The 18,861-nt window shown below is 70.3% G+C and overlaps 4 protein-coding genes across 4 annotated transcripts; 2 read left to right on the top strand and 2 right to left on the bottom strand.

The window, feature by feature from the left end:
• Positions 1-3,317: 3,317 nt before the first annotated feature.
• On the bottom strand, positions 3,318-3,558 carry AURANDRAFT_9439 (hypothetical protein; the record flags this gene model as incomplete). Its single annotated transcript, XM_009036547.1, has 2 exons — positions 3,318-3,437; positions 3,493-3,558. Coding segments are annotated over 2 exons (186 nt in total), but the record flags the coding sequence as incomplete, so codon positions are not given.
• Positions 3,559-11,245: 7,687 nt separating this feature from the next.
• On the top strand, positions 11,246-11,629 carry AURANDRAFT_62600 (hypothetical protein; the record flags this gene model as incomplete). The annotated part of the gene is made up of 1 exon (XM_009036649.1): positions 11,246-11,629. One exon carries the CDS (start codon positions 11,246-11,248, stop codon positions 11,627-11,629), a length of 384 nt encoding a protein of 127 aa, XP_009034897.1.
• A 1,297-nt stretch (positions 11,630-12,926) lies between these two features.
• Positions 12,927-13,995, top strand: AURANDRAFT_23241 (hypothetical protein; the record flags this gene model as incomplete). Its single annotated transcript, XM_009036650.1, has 2 exons — positions 12,927-13,237; positions 13,290-13,995. The coding sequence occupies 2 exons, from the start codon at positions 12,927-12,929 to the stop codon at positions 13,993-13,995; spliced, it is 1,017 nt and encodes a 338-aa protein (XP_009034898.1).
• A 923-nt stretch (positions 13,996-14,918) lies between these two features.
• On the bottom strand, positions 14,919-17,576 carry AURANDRAFT_71148 (hypothetical protein; the record flags this gene model as incomplete). The annotated part of the gene is made up of 2 exons (XM_009037000.1): positions 14,919-16,518; positions 16,769-17,576. Coding segments are annotated over 2 exons (2,395 nt in total), but the record flags the coding sequence as incomplete, so codon positions are not given.
• Between the last annotated feature and the right edge of the window lie 1,285 nt (positions 17,577-18,861).

The following is an 18,861-nucleotide window of genomic DNA, read 5'->3' on the forward strand; positions in this document are numbered from 1 at the left end:
GGTCCTCGAGCGTGTACGTGTCGGGCCTGGGCAGCACAAGGGTGATTCAACGTCGCTTCAACATGAGTGTTCCGCGCGCGCGCGTTCCGGGAAAAGCATCCACGCTTCGAGGCCGTTCCGAGAGATGATCGCTCGTCCAAAAATCAGCCGAAACGAGTGGAAAACGGCCGAGATAGGAGCCTTTGAAGTTGGGAATTTCGCTCTCTTTTGCTGCCCTGTGTCCGGCTTCCGGGGCACGTCCATGTCGTTCTCCTTGCAGTACTTGCGCAGGGACCGGTAGGACTGGAAGACCTCGCCGGACTGGTAGGACGCGCAGCGCACGTCGTGGCCGCTGTAGCGGTCGTCGATGGCCGACATGACGCGGTGGCGCTCGAGCTGCTCCTCGGTCTCGTACGTCTCGCCGCAGACCTCGCAGCAGATGTAGGACCGCCCGCCGCAGTCGCAGTCGTCCTGGCGGAGCACGATGTCGGGGAAGGCCATGGCCGTCATGGGGTTGTGGTCGTCGGGGTAGAGCGGGCACTCCATGCCGTCCTTCGCGTTCTGCTTCTTCGGCGGGCAGAGCGGGCTCCAGGGGTCGATGCGGTGCGTGACGAGCGTGGGCAGGGCCATCATGAGCATGCCGCCGTTCTCGTCGTTGGGGTGGCTCAGCCGCATGGCGCACTGCTGGAAGAAGACGGGCACGTCGTCGTCGCCAGTCACGTGGCGGATGCAGTAGCAGCGGACGTGCGCCTCGATGAGCTGGTCGTTCGTCGACGACGAGCTCCGGTCGAAGAGCTGGAACATGAAGTAGAGGTTGCCCCGGATGCGGCGGACGACGGCCTGCTTGGAGAAGACGATGCGGACCGCGCGCCGCTTCGACCGCGCGACTTTCGTGTAGATGAGGCCGACGAGCGCCGCGTTCATCAGCGTGCCCACGAGGGTCTGGGCCATGATGAGGAAGATGGCCTGCGTGCAGCCGTTGAAGGTCATGTCCGGCGTGCCGAAGCCGATGGTCGACATGGTGATGAGGCTGTAGTAGACCGCGCGCTGGAAGCTGTGCGCCTGGAGGTCGCACCGCTCCGAGATGGCCATGTAGGCCGGGGTGAAGAGGAGCCAGCCGCCGACGTAGAAGACCATGAAGAGCCCGATGATGGCGCAGAAGGGCAGGCGCACGATGCTGTGGTAGGGGTCGTGGACGAAGACGCGCCACGAGCTCCGCATGGGGTTCTGCTCGCGGATGCCCACGCCGAAGTTGCCCCCGCCGGCGTACTGGCCCGGCTCCCCGGGGCTCAGGAACCGCGTCCGCGGGCCGGAGAAGAGGCCCCGCCGCCCCTTGGCCCGCGAGCTGCTCGGCGACAGCTTCAGGAGCCGCTCGCTCGTCGTCTTCGCCATCTCGATGGCCACGTGGCTGTTCTTCTTGCTCCGCCGCGACTCCGTAGAGGAGGACCGGGCGCCCTCGCGCCCCGCGTCGCCCATGGCAGGAGAGGGGGCAGCCCCGACACCGCCCGCCGCGGCGCGAATAACCCTGACCACAGCTCCCTGGACGTTCAGGACTTCTCAGCTCTACGATTAGGACTGGCTGGGCAGCAGCGTTTTTTTTGGATTTGATACGAAACGAAACGCGACGGCTCGGTGCCTCATTGAACCTCTCGATGAACTGGCGATTCATCATCTAGAAGCCCGCCGCGCATCGTCGTCGTCCGCAGCCGCTGACGCAATCAATCCACAGCCGCCGCAGCCGTGCTGAACGTTTCAGCAGCCATGGCGCCGTCGACGAAGGCCGCCAAGTCCCAGTACGCCGAGATGAGCGCCGCGAAGAAGGCCATCACGACGCTCTTCGAGGCGGCGAAGCGCGGCGACATCGCGACGATCCAGCAGGCCAAGGGCGACCTCGCGGCCTACAAGGACGGCCACGGCAAGCACTGCCTCCACTTCGCCGCCGTGTCCGGGAGCGAGGCCTGCGTCGGCGCCGTCGCGGCGATGGCGCCGAGCCTCGTGAACCTCGCCGACGAGGACGGCGTCGCGCCGCTCGCCTTCGCGGCGTCGCGGTGCCTCCTGGGCTGCTGCGAGGCGCTCCTGAAATGCGGCGCCGACGCGAAGGCCGTCGACGGCCAGGGCGCGACGGCGCTGCACCGCGCGGCGTCGCCCGTGTGCGACGTCGCCGGCGGCCGGAGCGCGATCGACGCGGGGCGCCTCGTCGCGGCGCTCGTGGCCGCGGGCGGCGACCCCGGCGCGCAGACGAAGAGCAGCGGCGCGCCGCTCCACTGGGCCGCGGGCTGCGACGACGAGGCCGCGATGCCCCTCGCGTGCGCGGCGGCGCGCGCGTTGATCCGGGCCGGCGCGGACGTCGACGCGGCGGACGCGCGGGGCCTCAACGCGATCATCCTCGCGGGCGCGACGGGCAACGTGCGCGCCGTGGAGCTCCTCGCCGACGCGGGCGCGGACTGCGGCGTCATCGTCGGCGGCGGCGCGACGGTCGTCCACATGATCGCGGACCGCGGCGACGCGGAGGCCCTCGAGTCGCTCATCGAGTCGGGCAAGAACGGCGTCGAGGCGGCGAAGAACGTCGACGCCGACGGCCGCACGGCGGCGGCCTGCGCGGCGTCCGAGGGCCACGACGCGTGCGCGAGGCTGCTCGCCGAGGCGACGGGCGAGGACCTCGCGGCGCTGCTGGCGGCGGCGAACGCGGAGCGCGAGGCCGAGGCCGCCGAGGCCGCCAAAGCGGCGGCGGCGGCGCCCGCGGTGACGAAGAAGGCCGCCGCGGCGACGCCCGAGGCCAAGGCGCGCGCGGCCGCGCTGAAGAACGAGGGCAACCGGGCCCTCGTCGCCGGCGACCACGCGGCCGCCGTCGCGAAATACACGGAGGCCCTCGCGCTGGACGACGGCGACAAGGCCTTCTTCTCCAACCGGGCGACGGCGCGCCTCGCGCTTTTCGAGGCTTCCAAGGACGCGGACCTCGCGCGCGGCGCGCTCGCCGACGCCGACGCCGCCGTCGCGCTGGACGGGGCCTGGCCCAAGGCCCACTACCGCCGGGGCACGGCGCTCATGGCCCTCGACGACTACGAGGAGGCGGCGACGGCGTTCTTCGACGCGCTCAAGCTCGACGAGCACAACGAGGGCCTGAAGAAGGCCCTCCAGGACTGCGTCGCCCAGGGGCGCGCGCGCGCCCAGCAGGCTAAGTGACGTCACTCTTTATGCCGCGCGCCTAGCCGATGACGTTGCCCGTGCATCGGTCGATCTGCGCTTCTCGCTCCATGAGCTCGAAGTTCTCGACGGAGTTGCCTGCGGTGCGACGCGTGAGCGACGGGGCGACGACGGCGATGGGACGCTGCGCGCGCGCCGCGGATGACGACGGTGCCGATCTCGTTTTTCTCGGTCAGCGAGACCTGCTCGATGGCGTCCTCGACGACGAGGTTCATGAACTGGTCGTAGCCGCGGAGCGTGCCCACGAGCTTCCGCTTGCCCACGAGCTGCGAAGGGACGCGGCGTCGCGGGCGACGCGGCGTTCGGGACGCGCGCGCGCGCCTTGATGAGCAGCCGCTTCTCCATGTAGCGCTTGAGGTCCGGCCCCTTGCCCGACATGGCGCCGCGCCGCGCTCTCGGAGCGCGCGCCGCGCGGTCTCACACGTGTCGCACGAATGCGTGCGTTGCGGCGCGCGGCGTCGCAGTTGTGGCAGCAGCTGTGCGCGCGCGCGGCGACCCGGAGAGCTCGAGGTGCTTGACGAGCTCGCCGCAGGCCCCGCGGCGCGGCCGGGGCTGGAGCCGCTGGACGCCGTCGACGACGCGTCGGTCCGCGCGGCCCTCGCACTCGCCCTCGCGACCCTCGCAACATCGACATCGAGTTACGTATGGACAGGGTCGTGGCGGCGCCCGGGCTCCGCTGCGCGGACGGGCGCGCCGTGGTGGGGGGGCTCTGCACGTGGATCCGAGTGTACAAGGCCGGCGCGCTCGCGAGGCCGCTCAGCGCGTCGACTCCCACGCGGCGAAGGTGCCGTCGTCGCGACCGATGGCCGCGTGGCCCCGGGCGCCGAGGGTCATGCGGACGTCGCCGAGGGCCACCGTCGCGCCCTTGCAGCGCTCCGCGTAGTGCTCGTACTCGACGAAGACGCGCTCCGCGACCTCGTAGCCGTCGACGGCCGCGACGTGCTCCTGGAGGGCGAAGGCGCGCTGGAAGGGGTTGAGGTCCTCCTGGCCGCGCTCCCGCGCCTTGTCGAGGCGCGCCTTGGCGGCGTCGCGCCGCTCGCGCGCGTCCTTCTCGAACGCGAGGAGGCGGTCGACCTCGGCCTCGGACGTCGCGGACGTCGTGAGCGTGTACTTGGTCGGCGAAGCGTCGTCATCCGCGGCGAGCCAGAACCAGCACTCGATGAGCTGGTCGCGCTCCTTGAGCCGCCAGCCGGGCTCGTGGCCGTCGGCGTCGCTCGCGGCGGCGCAGTCGACGTGCGCCTCCCCGTCCGCGAGGAGGAGCCAGCTCGTGCGCAGCGCCGGGCGCTCCTCGCCGCCGGCCCAGATCTGCGTGCACCACTTGGGCGTCGACGCCTTGGCCTCGAGGAGGCCCGTGTCCACGGGGAGAATGTTGTTCCGGCCCTGCAGCGCGAGGAGCTCCTTCTCCTCCTTGGCGGCCTCGTCGCGGAGCTGCTGGGCCTGCTTCCGCAGGGCCACGGCGTCGGGGCTCACGACCTTCGAGGAAAACGCGGCGGCGGACGCGGCGAGGAGCAGGAGTTTGGTCATGTTCTTAGCGGTCGTAGACTTGTTTGGAGCACCGGGACACGGCGCGGTGACTGGTGGCGGGCGGTGGGTACGGCGGCGTGGCGGCGGGCGGCGGAGAGCGTTGCGACCTCGCGAAGTGGACGTCGGGGCGACGCCGAACGACGACGCTTGACTGGGCGTTTTGAGCGTCTGACACAGCCAGGTGAACATCAATTTCGCGTTTTTAAAACGGTGCAACTTGACACCACCGAAGTGGCAAAGCGCCTCTCGTCGTCGCCTGCAGACATCCAGACGCGCCTGTCGTAGCACAGAAAGGGCACGCGGTCCAAGAACAGCCTGCAGCAGCAGCATCCGCGACTAGACCAGGCTTAGACCGCGCCGCGAGTTCGAACGCCCGTTTCGAACGCGCCGCGCACACAACAAAAAATCACAAACGCGCACACGACAAAAACCAGAGAAAGAAGCACCGCGAGTCCCTTAGAACCGCCCGCTCCTACAGGATCGACCCCTCGTCGTCGTTGGGCGCGACGCGGCTCGACGCGAGCATGCCCGCGAGGTCCGGCTCGCGCTCGAAGACGAGCCACTCCGCGTCGCCGACGCCCGACGCCTCGAGCACGAGGACGTCGCGCGACAGCGACGCGACGCCGAAGGCGACGTCGCGCGCCTGCTCGCCCTTGAGCTTGTTGCCCGTGCCGTCGATGCAGTCGCTGTAGGACAGCGCGAGGCCCTTGGTCGGCGACACCTTGGCGGACCCGAACAGCAGGTTCTTCACGTTGGGGAAGGGGCCGACGACGCGGATGACCTCCGTCGTCGTGATTTTCCGGTCGCTCAGCGTGAGGAAGATTTCCTCCAAATTCGCGAGCGGCACCTTGTGCAGGCCCGTGCCGATGTTGCAGACGCCCTCGTCGGACCGAGCCCAGACGAGCTTCCAGTCGCCGGCGGCGAGGCCCGGCGCGTCGGCCGCGGCGACCGGCGGCAGCGTTTCGAGCTCGCGGACGACGCCGTCGATGGCCGCGAGGTCGCGGTTCGACTCCGCGCAGAGCTCGAGGAGCCGGTCCTCCTTCTCGCTCACCTCGGCGCTCGACGCCGCGGCGTCGAGGCGCTGCGTGAGCGTCGCCGCCCAGTCCTTCGTCGCGCCGGCGCTGCCCGCGGACAGGTCGCGCATCTCCTGCAGCCGCGCGCCCTTTTTGGCGGCTTTTTTGGCTTTCTTCGCGTGGAGAGTCGTGGCGCGGTGCATAGTTGATGTTGGCGCGTAGGCCAACGCGCCGGCGGCGGCGACGAGCGCCACGACGGCGAGCTGCGTCACACCCATTGCGAGCGGCAACGAGGCGGTCGTGCTGTGCTCGATCGCGACGTTACCGCTACACGATGGTCTCGACGAGGCGCTCGACGCAACCTGCCGCCATGGAACTCGACGCTTCTTCCAAAACTGTACAATCTTCACACACACCACATGCGGCGCTCGTGAGCCCCGCGCCGCAGACGAACATCTGCCCCAGCGCTTGCGACGTCAAAACCATCAACGACCTCGCGCGCTTGCTCGAAGGCGCGACGCTTAGTGACGCTGCGAAGCGGTTATCCGCGTCACTCGTCGCGCTCGTCGCGCAAGACAACTTAGTGGTCGCGCAGCGCCTTCTTGATCACGCCGCCGCGCGCGCGCGCGCGGTCGCCGACCTCGCGGCGGCGAGCGATTCCTTCGTGTCGTTCGAGAACGACGACGACGACGACGCACCGCCCGCGTACGCGCTGAGCGACGGCGAGGCGGACGACGCCGAGCTCGCGGAGGCCGCGCGCCACGCGGAGCAGCCCGAGGGGGTCGTCACTCGCATGCGGTCGCGCCGCGCCGTCGCTGTCGTGACGCCGGACTCGGATTTGATGGAGCTGTCCGTGGAGTCCACCATGGATGTCTCCAACTCGGCGGCCGTCGGCACGACGGTGATCGTTTTCGGGCCGAACTCCTTCTTCACGTTCACGGGCCTCGCGTACGAGACCGAGCGGCGCGAGGCCATGGAGCTCGCGCACCGCGCGGGCGCCCAGACGCTCGTGACCCTGTGCCTGTCGACGACCTACCTGGTCGTGGGGTCGCGCGAGGGCACGCGGAAGCGGCGCTACGCGGAGGGCATTCACGAGGCGGAGGTCGTCTCGCTCGACGTCTTTACCGCCGCGGCGCAGGCCGCGTGCGAACACCGGTCGGCCCAGGGGACGGCAATTTTGCGAGTGGTCGTGACGCGCGCGGCGGCGGGCGGCGCGTTGACGACGGCGGTGTCCATCGTCGTGGCGGAGACCCCGGGCCCGAGCTACGCGCAGATCGTGACCGCGACGTTGTTGGAGATGCGTGCGGAGGGAATCGACGTGCTGTCGGATGATCAGATTTTGGAGAAACTGGGCCCGCGTCCTGAGAAAGAACGCGTGCCGACGACGCAAGAGCGCCTCGAGGACATCGGCCAGCCCGTATGCGGCTGCAGAGACTTGACGTGCCCTTTGTTCCACGCGTGCAGATGCACATCATGCGTTGAATCCAGACCCGGCAGATCGGGATATCAAATCTGCCACCAGGTCGACGCGTTTGGCGCGGACAACAATGGAGTCCGCAGGCTCTCTTGCCGAATCGAGCAGTGGATGAAGGCGAAAAAAGCTCTAAACGGCAGCTCAAAGAAAACTTCCCAGAAGTATTATAGCAACGAAGACACTCGGAAACGGCACAACGAACAGTCAGGGGCATATCACGCGAAAGAAGCCGAGGAGAGACGCAAGGTCATGGCCGCGGCGCGCGAGACGGAGTGGGGCGACCTCGCCGACGCGACGGAGGCGGGCGCCAAGAAGCGGGCCTGGGAAATTTACGGGCCGCAGATCATCGCTCACCTCCAGGCCGCGCGGAAGCGCAAGGGCTTCAAGGTGACGCGCCGCGCGTTCATCCAGGTCTTCATCCTCGGCACGAACAAGCGGACGCGGACCGTCCACGACGAGGGCCTGCTGGCGTCGCTGAACGGGAAACGGACGAAATACGCGGACGGGACACCGTCGCTGGGCGGCGCTCCCGGGCTCGGCATCTTCGAGGACGGAGAATTCGTGCGCAACCTTTATATGGACGCGCGGCGCGACATGGCGGACGACGAGGACTGCTTCCTGCTCGCGGACAGCCTGGGCTACGCCGACGTGTGCTGCTGGAACGAGGGCTACACGCAGGATTTCTGCGACCAGCCGGAGATCTACAAGAAGCACAACTTCCAGGCCGCGTGGCGCGACACGCACGTCGGCGTCCCCAGGGGCGCGCCCCCGTACGTCCTCGGCGCGCGCATCTCCTTCTTCGGGGAGGACGACTCCCCGCCGGCGGGCGGCACCCTCCACCCCAACATCAACGCGCGCCGCAGCGGGTAGACGAGTAATTTTCAGTTCCCGGGGCCACGACTGGAGCTTCCCGGCGCACCGCGCGAGTCCTCGCGCGCGCGACGACGGCGTCACACGAGCCCTGCTTCGTCGGCTTCGCCGGGAGAGGATGACGATGATGATCGGCGGCGGCAACCGCATGGCCGTCATTACAACAACAATCCTCCTCCTGCCGTACGCGCACGGCCTCGTCGCGCCGGCGCCGCGACGACCCGCGACGCAGCTGGACGCGGTGTGGTCCAACGAGCTCGCGATCCGCGACTACCAGAACCTGCTCCAGGGCAAGGCCGAGGCGCGGCGGGAGGACGGGCCGAGCGTCGTCCTGGGCCTGCCCGGCGACGCCATCGCGGCGAAATTCGCGGAGATGGCGCCCGGCGCGCCCGACGCGCTCCTCGCCTTCGGCGACGCGATCCCCGAACGTCTCGACGCGGCCGCGTACCCCGGCGCCGACGCGGAACGATTGAGCGAGTTCCCCATCTACGTCTGCTGCACGTCGCCGGAGGCCTGCGCGGCGCTCGAGCCCGTGCTCCAAACCGTGCCCGAGGGCAAGAAGGAGGACCTCGTCTTCCTGCAAAAGGGCGACATGCTCGAGGACCTGCTCAAGCGCCACGGCCTCTGCCGCGAGCGGCAGACGCAGGCCGTGCTCTACGTGGGCGTCAACGCCTACGGCAAGCTCGAGTGCGACCGCGTGTCCATCGGCGACGACGCCATGGGCGAGCCCAAGTTCGCCGCGGAGACGTGCGCGACGGGCAAGTGGGCGGGCGCCGTCGCGGACCGCCTCGTCCGGCACAAGTTCCACTGCGGCGAGCAGTTCTACCGCGACTGGCGGCGCAACATGATCGAGCTCGTCGTCTTCGAGTGCGTCTACAACCTCGTGGGCGTCCTCCACCAGAAGGTGCCCGTGAGCGAGGTCAACAGATACTTCTCCCAGGAGACCGACGACATGCTCTGGGAGATGCAGCGGGCGCTCCGGGGCCACCTCGCCGTGACGCTGTTGAGCGGCTGGGAGGAGCGCATGGCCGCCTACGCGGAGACCCAGTTCCGGTCCAAGAGCGACAACCGGCCGACGGGGGCGTCGGCGGCGAGCCCGTTCCGGAACAACTTCTTCTACGAGATATCTAGGAAGGCCCTCGAGAAGGACTTCCCGGACCCGTGCCCCATGCACACGGAGTACTGGGAGTACGGCATCGAGAAGGGCCTCGTCGACGCCGACGCGCCGCCCGTCGTCGCCTTCGCGGACGCGCCGGCCGGGGACCCGGCGCCCGTCGTCGCCGGCGACGCCGGCGCGCCCGCGGCGGCGCCGCCGGTGGACTATGCGGCGCAGCTCCGCGCGCAGATGGCCGGCGGCGCGTAGGGGGCGCCGCGCGGAGGAGTAACAATCCCCGGGGGTCTGCGGGGTCTGCGGCGCGGCGCCGGTGTCGCGGACCCGCCGCGGCGCCATCGGTCGACGATCGCGACACTGGCACCCGATCGAGTCTCCAACAAGTTCTCCGACACGAGTGCTAGGAGAGGGCGGGGGGTCGCGGCTTGCTTTCGCGCGCGCGGGTCTCTCGGCGGGGGGCGTGTGGCCGTCAGTCGTCCTCGTCGCTGTGGTGGATCGTGTCGTCGTCGTCGTCGTCGTCGTCGCCCGGCTCGATGGACTTGGCGTTTTTCAGGGACCGCGCGGCCGCGGCGGCGCGCGCCTCGAGGGCCGCGTGCTCCTTCTTCAGCTCCGCGAAGACGGCGGACGTCACGAAGGACGATGTGAATTTGTCGCGGAGCCGCGCGAGCGCCGCGGCCTCGAGGTCCGCGAAGACGTCGCGCGGCGGCGGCTTCGACGACGTCGCGAGCGCGCTCGCGCGGCGCGCGGCGGCCAGGGACGCGTCGTTGAGGGCCGGCAGCGCGCCGTCGGCGTCGAGGAACTTGTCCCGGATCTGGGCCGCGCGCGTCGGGCGGAGCCGCGCGTTCGCCGTCGACTTGTAGTACTCGACGGCCTTCGCGAACTCGAGGAGCTGGAGCCCCGCGGCGTCGCTCTCCTGGAGCCACTTGCCGAAGACGTTGTTGCCGACGTCGTGCTTGAGGAAGCCCGCGAGCGTCGGGCCCTTGACGAGGGCGCCGAGCCCGTCCGCGCGGCTCCGGAGCTGGCGCGCGAGGAACTCGCTCGTCGCCTGGGCAGCAAAAGGGTGATTCAACCTCGCTTCAACGTGAGTGTTCCGCGCGCGCGCGTTCCGAAAAAGCATCCACGCTTCGAGACCGTTCCGAGAGATGATCGCTCGTCCAAAAATCAGCCAAAACGAGTGGAAAACGGCCGAGATATGAGCCTTTGAAGTTGGGAATTTCGCTCTCTTTTGCTGCCCTGCTCGTCGCCCGGAGTTCCGTCTCGAAGGGCCGCGTGAGCCGCTTGAGGGCGCTGCAGAGCTTGAGGCGCTCGACCTCGTAGTCGGCGTCGTGGAGCAGCTTGTCGACGAAGGGCTCGGCCCCGTAGTAGCCCAGAACGCGCGTGAGCCGCGTCCAGTTGTGCTCGCGGACGTGCGGTTTCAGGAGCGGGAGCAGCGCGTCGTGCGCCTCCTTGATGCTCTTGGCCACGGCGGGGACGTCGCAGGTGCCGCCGCCCGCGGCCCGCTCCAGGGCGTCGCCGATGCAGGCCATGCAGGCGAGCGTGGGGCCCCGCGCGGGCGTCGCGCCCTCGGCGGTGACGACCTTGTTCGTGTAGAGCAGCACGGCCTTCGCGATGAGCTTCATCATGTCCTTCTTCAGGTCGCGCGCCGTCGGCTTGTCGCTGAACTTGCGCGCGGCGTACTTGAGGTAGGTGAGGATCGTCTCGCCGGCCTCGCCGAAGTGGGCCACGATGAGGGACCGCCCGCTCTTCGTCTCCGTCATCTTGCTCGCCATGTACTTCTTCGCCTTGAAGAGCATGGACGACATGGTCGTGTGTCTGGCTCCTCGAGCCTCGGAGCGACGTGCGGCGCGCCCGCGGCCGGCCACCCGGGGAGCGGGGCCCGTCAGGCGGGGCTGCCGGGCTCCCCCATGCGCGACAGGCCTGGATAAGCCGGGCGTTGCAGGGCAAGGTGTTGGTGTTGCCTCGAGAGCCGCGCCGGCTCATTGGGACCGCGCGAAGAAGTGCTCCGCGCACGCCGCCCCGGACGCGCCCCGCTCCGACCGCGCGGCGCCTGGGCCGCGCCGCACCCGCGGCATGTCGAACCCGTTCGTCGAGCCGCTCCTGCCGTCGGAGAACCGCCGGGGCGAGAACTCGGACACCTTCAGCAGCCTCCACATCGGCATCCGGGAGGACAAGACGGACGCCCTCCTCGGCGACTCGCTCCGCGTCAACGACGAGACCGAGGAGATCGGCGAGGCGACGCTGAGCCAGCTCCGCACGCAGCGGGAGCAGCTCCAGACCGCGTCGAGCCAGGCGCGCGACACGCACCAGGTCACGCGCGACGCGCGCGCGACGCTCAAGCACATCGCCTGGAAGGTCTTCCGCGAGAAGCTCACGCTCGTGCTCGTCATCGTGTGCATGCTCGTCATCGACTGCGCCCTCGCCTACCGCCTGATCACGCACAAGGGCGACCTCTGACCCCCGTTTTACATAACGCCTCCTCCACCGTTAGGACGATCGTCGCTCCCGCACGTCGCGCTCGACGAGCGCGTCGCCGTCGAAGCGGAACCGGCCCTCGAGGACGGCGCCGCCGAGGACGCGCGGGTACCAGAGCGCGTCGTCCGCCGGCATCTCCGCGTAGGGTATCGCGTCGACAGGGAACCAGGACGTCGACGCGTCCGCCGAGTCGCGGCGCCCGGCGCACTCCCGCCGCCGCGCGCGGTACACGAACTCGACCTCGTCCGCGTCGAAGACCGCGGCGCCGTCGCCGTCCGTGCTCTCGAAGGCGAACAGCGCGACCTCCTCGAAGCGAGCGACGTCCAGCTTCAAGCCCGCGAGCGCTCGGACGACGGCCGCGGCGGACGCTTCGTCGCTTTCGCCCTCGATGGCGTCGCCGAGGCAGGCGGTGTACTTGCCGGCGCAGGGGCCGTCGTGCCATTTGCACAGCAAGATCTCGTCGAGGTCGTTGATGATGAGCGTTTGCACGAGTCGATGCCGCTCCATCGGTGCGACTGTTTGGTGGTAGCGTTCGATGCGTGCGCGCGACGCACCCGTTGCGCTGCGCAGCGACTCGCGCGCGGCTTGTCCACAAGTTAGAGCATCAAGTTGGATAATTGAAGCAACGATGCCGCTTGCGCAAGAAAGCATGGACCCCCGGCCCGACCCAGCGCGGCAGCCCGCGAACTACCCCGACCCAGCGCGGCAGCCCGCGAACTACATGTCGGCCGTCGCGCGGCGGAACATCGACGCGCCGTCGGCAGCCGTCATCGCGGAGGAGACGGCGGCGTCTGCAGCAAAACTCGAGGAGCATCGCAAACGACGCATCACGACCACCCACTTCGACTGGCAGCTCGATTTGGGACCATGCGAGGGCCTGCGGCGCGACCTCGCGCGAGTAGCGGGGATGATCTTCCGGACGCTCTGGCACCTCGTCACGTTCACGCTCTACATGGAGGGCATGTTCATCCTGTTGCGATTGATCGAACGCGTCCGCCGGCGCCGGGAAAAGAGCGGCGCCGCCGCGGCGCCGCCGATGCGCGGCGTCGACGGGCCGCACCTGGACGCCTGGTTCGGGCCGCGCGTCGACCGCACGCTCGCGCCGCCGCTCCGCACGCTCGCGCCGCCGCTCCCCGGCGGCATGAAAAACGCCATGGCCTACAAGGCGCTCGGCCCCTTCGAGGTGTCGGTCGCTTCGCTCGGCGGCGCGAACTGGACTCGGGAGCTCCTCGGCTACTCGCACCAGTCCGTGGAGGAGCGCGAGCTGCTCGTCTTCGAGATGCTCGACTTTGCCTACGCGCGCGGCGTGAACCTCTTCGACTTATCGGAGTGCTACCCGGCCAAGGACAACGACGGCCGCGCCGAGACGCTCTTCGGGCGATGGCTGCGCGAGCGGGAGATCGCGCGCGGCTCCGTCGTCATCTCGACGAAGGTCGTCGGGCCCGGCGGCGACAAGGTGCTCCCGCACCGCTACGACGCGCTCGGCACGCCTCCCGGGGACCGGCCGTCGTTCGCGCAGCCGTCGAAACAGCAGATCCTCGACGCCTGCGAGGCGTCCCTGAAGCGCCTGGGCGTCGACCGCATCGACCTGTGCCTCCGGCGTCGGCGCGTCACCGCGCGCGACGCACCCGCGCCGCCGCAGGTTCGAGATCCACTGGCCCGCGCGCTACGTGCCGAAATTCGGCGAGTCCGGCGCGCGGTTCAACCCGGACCTCGCCGTCTCCTGCCCGTCCTTCGACGAGCAGCTGGACGCGATCGAAGCGCTCTTGGAGGCGGGCAAGATCGCGGCCTGGGGCGTGTCCAACGAGACGACCTTCGGCCTCACGACCTTCCTCGAGCGCGCGAAGGCTCGGCACATGCCCGGGCCCGCGTCGATCCAGAACGACTACTCGCTCTGCGACCGCCGCTTCGAGACCGAGCTCGCGGAGGCGTGCCACCACGGGGACGTCGGCCTGCTCGTCTTCGGCGCCATGTGCGGCGGCACGCTCTCCGGCAAGTACAACCGCGGCCGCATGCCCAGGGACGAGGCGAGGCATCGCGAGATGCCGGGCTACCAGGCGCGCTACACGTGCGCGGCGACGCTCCGGGCGGCCGAGGAGTACGCGGACCTCGCCGCCGCGCACGGCCTCTCGCCGGCGCATCTGGCGCTCGCGTGGTGCTACAGCCGGTCCTTCGTCGCGTCGACGATCCTCGGCGCGCGCCACGTCGCGCAGCTCGAGGACCAGCTCGACGCGCTCGCCGCGGCGGCCAAGGTCACGCCCGCGCTCGCGCGGGACGTCGACCGCGTCCACCACTGCTGCCCGAACCCGAACTACTCGGACACGCACGGCCAGTACTACGCGACCTAAGAAGCGCCGTAACCCGCGTGCGCGTGCGCGTACGGCGCGGCGAAGTGCGCGGCGACTCGGCCAAGTCATGATCAACACTGCTTCAAAAAAGCTGCATGCAGTCACAGTGCAGTGTGGCCTCGCGAGCATGGTGCGCCTAATCATCGACGGCTTCCCGCCGTCGACGTCGCAGGAGGACGCCACGGCGCTCTTCGAGTCCGCCGTCGCGCAGCTCGACGACGAGGACCGGCGCGGGTGCCGCGTGCACTACTTCGCGCCGGGCAAGGCCGGCACGAAGCTCGGCGACCGGCCGGGCCTGCTCTACGTGACGTGCCCGGAGCGCTGCGAGGACGCCTTCGCGGAGAAGCTGCGCCTGCGCTGCGAGCTGCCGCCGGCGCCGGCCGAGCCGACGCCCGCCGAGGCCGCGGCCGCGCCGCCCGCGCCGCCGGCGCGCGAGAGCCCCCGCGCGGCGCCGCCGCGCGACGGCCGGCGGCCGGCGGCCGTGAGCGTGGCCCGCGCGCCCTTCGACAAGCTCTTCCGCGAGCCGAGCCGCAAAGACCGCCGCGAGGACACGTGGCAGAGCAGCCCGGAGTACGCGGCGTACGTCGCGGCGCGCGACGCGGCGCCCGCGGCCGAGCCCGCGGCGCCGCCCGCGGACGCGCCGCGGAAGAACCCGCTCCTCGACTACATGAAGACGCACGGCTCGCTCTTCCGCCGCTACGCCGCCGCGCCCGGCGGCAAGAAGAAGGGCGCGGCGAAGAAGGGCGGCGACGCGAAGAAGGGCGAGAAGAAGGGCAAGAAGACCCCCCTCGCGAAGCCGGGCGAGGCGAAGAAGAAGAAGGCCACGCCGTTGACGAAGAAGGGCCCGGGCGCGCCGAAGCCCACCGGCGAGGCGAAGAAGAAGGGCAAGCCCACCCCCCTCACGAAGCCCGCCGGCGGGTCCTAAGCGCCTTTTTCTTAGAGATGGTCGGCTACTTCGCGAGGCCGAGGAAGCGCGCGACCTCGGGCTTGGAGCGGAAGATGCGGCCCGAGACGGGGTCGATGAAGATGGTGTCGCCGCGCTGGTTCTTGGCGACGTTCCAGTCGAGGACCTGCTCCCGCGTGCCGCCCTTCATGACGAGGTAGTTCGCGAGCTCGGCCGTCGCGTGCGCGCGGTTCTTGTGCTCCGGGTACTCGGCGCCGCGCTTCGTCGGCGGCGGCGGCCGCGGCGGCGGCAGGCCCAACAGCGCCGGCTCGAGGGGCACGTCGTCGATCGTGCCGTCGGCCTCGGCCTGCGGGTTCCGCGCGCGCGGCGGGTCCGCGTCGCGCGCGGCCTCGGCCCTGAGCTCCGCGCCGTCGTCGGCGATGGCCACGAAGCCCCGCGCAAAGTCGTAGGCGAGCTCGTCGGCGCGGCCGCCCTTGGCGAAGAACTCGGACACGGACTTGGCCGTGCAGTAGGCCTCGTAGGCGAGCGCCGTCTTCTTGCCCGACTTGGACGTGAGGTGCGACTTCGGGTTCGGCCAGACGAACTGGAGCGCCGCGTCGCGGGGCGCGAGGTCGTCGTCGATGCGCGCGCGCCAGTACTTCTTCTGCGTCGACTCGGCCTTGGCGGGGCCCGGCGGGGAAGCGACCGCGGCGCGCTTCGACGCCGCGAGCGCGAGCCTCAACTCCGTCTCCTCGGGCTCCTCCTCCTCGGACCGGCCGCGCTTCTTGATGGGGCGCCTCGCCGCGATCCGCGCGTCGTCGCGGCGCTCGAAGGTGAGCGCCAACGGCCGCGGCCGCGACCGGAGCCCCGCGACCCACGCGTCCCAGACGGCTTCGTCGCGCGTCCGCGCGACGTTTTCGCCGTCGACGAGCGCGAGGCGGTCGCCGGGCTTGACGCGGCCGTGGGCGACGGAGCTCGCGAAGACCTCGGCGACGACGACGTCGCCCGCCGCGTCGGCCTCGACGGAGATGCCGAGCGCGGGCCCGGGGAACGTGACGTCGACGCGCGCGTCGCCGGACGGACCCGGCCGCGCGAGGGCCGCGGCCTCGCGCGCGGCCTCGGCGGCGCGGGCGCGGGACACGTTCTCCGCCGACGCCTTGCGCTTGATCCAGTTCGTGATCTTCGTGTAGTAGTGCTGCACGAGCGGCGCCGGCGGCGGCGCCGGCTCGCCGGCGCCGTCCGGCGCGTCGCCCTCGGCGCGCGCGCGGCCCGCCTCGGCCCCGTGCCGGGACGCGTGGTGCTCCCGGGCGAACTGCCGCGCGAGCGCGCCGTGCGCCGGCCCGTGGATCGCGAGCGCGGCCGCGTCGCCGGGGTCGGCCTCGTGCGCGCGCTTCCGCGCCTCCAGGAGCTTGCGCTGGTCCGGCGTGAAGTGCAGGGGCTTGCTCCGGTCCGGCGCGGGGGGCGACGCGCCGGGGGACACCTCGCCGGGCGCGCCGCCGGGCGCCGCCTCGACGGAGCCGAACCGCATCTCCACGGCCGGCGCCTCGCTCGGCGGGGGCGACGGCTCCGTCGGCGTCGGGGCCGCCGGGGCGTCGGCGTCGGCGTCGCGCGCGGGCGGCGGCGACACGTCCTCGGCCTCGCTGACGGGCGCCACGTCCGCCTCGGCGCGCGCTTCGGCCATCGGAGAGGAACTCGCTTCGGCCATCGAGAGCGCGCTTCCGGCCGGGCCGAAAGCCGAAAGTGAGGATATCAAGTTGCACCCCAACGGGCCGAAAACTTTTTGGAAAAAAAGGACGCTCAGGCCGCATCTCGCGCGACGCGCACGCAGCTCCTCTGCTCCCCCCCCCTGCTCCCTCTCGAACAAAAACCCGGGGTTACGATCATCGCGACGGCGGCGGCGCGGAGAAGATCGTGAGCGCGAGCGCGAGGGCCACCGCGAGGCCCTTGGCCGCGACGTCGATCTCCGCCGGGGGCCGCTTGCGGACCGAGGCGACGATCTGGCCGATGTAGGACACGTGGACGACGGCCGCCGCGAGCAGGAACTGGGACAGGATTCCCGGCAGCGCCATCGCGGGGTCGCGGAGCGCGCGCTGCGCGCGCATGGCGCGGGCGTAGGAGCCGAGCTCCGTGGCGAGCAGCGAGACCTGGATCAACAAATTCGGCCCGATGCGGAAGGCCTGGAGCGTCGGGTCGGGCCGCAGGATGAGGAACGCCGCGGACGCCTCGTTGAACGAGATGAGCAGGATGAGGCTGCACCACTCCTCGTGCTGGACGAGGGCGCGGCCCTGCGTCGCTCCGCAGCAGGCGAGCATGCAGCCGCCGACGAGGGCGAGGGGCAGGTGGTGCTCGAGGAAGTTGCGGCGCGTCCAGTGGTACATCGTCGTCGCGCCGCCGGCCGCCGCGAGCGCCGTCTCCGCGCCGTAGAGCGCGAGCAGCGCGCCGAAGTCGCGGAAGAGCGCGTCCGGGTCCGCGTGGCCGTCGGCGATGATGCGCCGCAGGTGCGTCGCGCCGCGGCAGGACAGCGCGAGGTAGAGGCCGCAGACGACGGCGCAGACGGCCCGCGGCGCCTCGGCGAGGAACTCCTTGCCGAGCGGCGGCGGCGCGGCGCCGCCGTCGACGGTCGCGGGCGGCCGGCACATGCCGCGGGCGTCGGCGTCGCTGATTCACGAGGCGAACAACGAGCGCATCGCGATTCGATGGGCCGGTGCCGCACCAACCTCGAATATCGGCTCCTTCGGCCTCATAGATACCCATCAAACTAGCTGCCCGGCGCGCGATTGCATTGTGATCGACGCCGCTGTAGCTGCTCCGAGGTGGGCGACCGCCGGCGGGCGACAGCGGGCCGTCGACGTGGCGGTCTTTACCTAGGGTGGGCGGTGTCCGCCCGCCATGGTGCTCCCGAAGCGGAAGAAGGAAAATCATGGGGCCCTGGGCCACAAGAAGAACAAGGTCGTGCCCGTGCAGGGCAAGGTCGGCGCGCAGCGGCGCGGGTCGACGAGCCGGTCCAGCATGCGCACGCTCGAGGCGCACCGGCGGTCCTCCGTGATCATGGAGTCGACGCTCGCGTCGACGAAGCTCAGCGGCGCGCACAAGGACGACTTCGCCAAGGCCGCCGAGGCGGTGAGGAGCTACCGGCGGACGCAGATGACCCTCTTCCGCGACCAGCCGCGGCTCGCGGACATCCAGGGCGACGGCGGCGAGGAGGAGGACGACGACGACGACGAGGAGGAGAACGACGGCGACCTGCCCTTCCTCATCATCCATCCGACGTGCGACCCCAAGATCTACTGGGATCTGTACGTGTCCATCTGCATCGTCTGGTCGACCATGTCCGTGCCCTACGGCATCGGCTTCGGCGTCATGGCGTCCATGAAGTGCCTGCCGGGCCTCTTCATCATCGACTCCATCGTCGACCTCAGCTTCATGGTCGACATCACGCTCTGCTTCTTCACGGCGTACCGCGATCCGCTCACGGGGCGGCTGGAGACGTCGCGGTCCGCGATCGCGAAGCGCTACATGAAGTTCCCGAGCGGCGCCTTCTTCGTCGACTTCGCGTCGACCTTCCCCCTCGACTTCATCCAGAAGGGCGGCGACGTCAACCTGCCGTGCGACGGCGAGTCGAACGAGGGCTCCGCGGGGTCGCCCGCGCTGCGGATCCTGAAGATGCTGAGGATCGTGCGCGTCGCCAAGCTCGCGAAGCTCGCGAAGCTGCTGAAGCTGAAGAACGCCAAGGGCAAGGACGAGGACGCGGCCATGAAGACGACGATCCACCCGGCGTTCGGCTCCGTGTCGCGTCTGCTCCTCCAGCTCTTCTTCATCGGCCACTGGGTCGCCTGCGCGCGCCACTACCTGACCCTGAGCGGGCCGACGAGCAACTGGAAGACGGTCATGGAGGGCGACCGCGGCGAGAAGTTCGCGCTCAAGGGCCACGCGTACCTCGTGTCCATGTACTGGGTCTTCACGACGATGACGACGGTGGGCTA

Source organism: Aureococcus anophagefferens (assembly GCF_000186865.1).
Source record: "Aureococcus anophagefferens unplaced genomic scaffold AURANscaffold_5, whole genome shotgun sequence".
Lineage (NCBI taxonomy): Eukaryota > Pelagophyceae > Pelagomonadales > Pelagomonadaceae > Aureococcus > Aureococcus anophagefferens.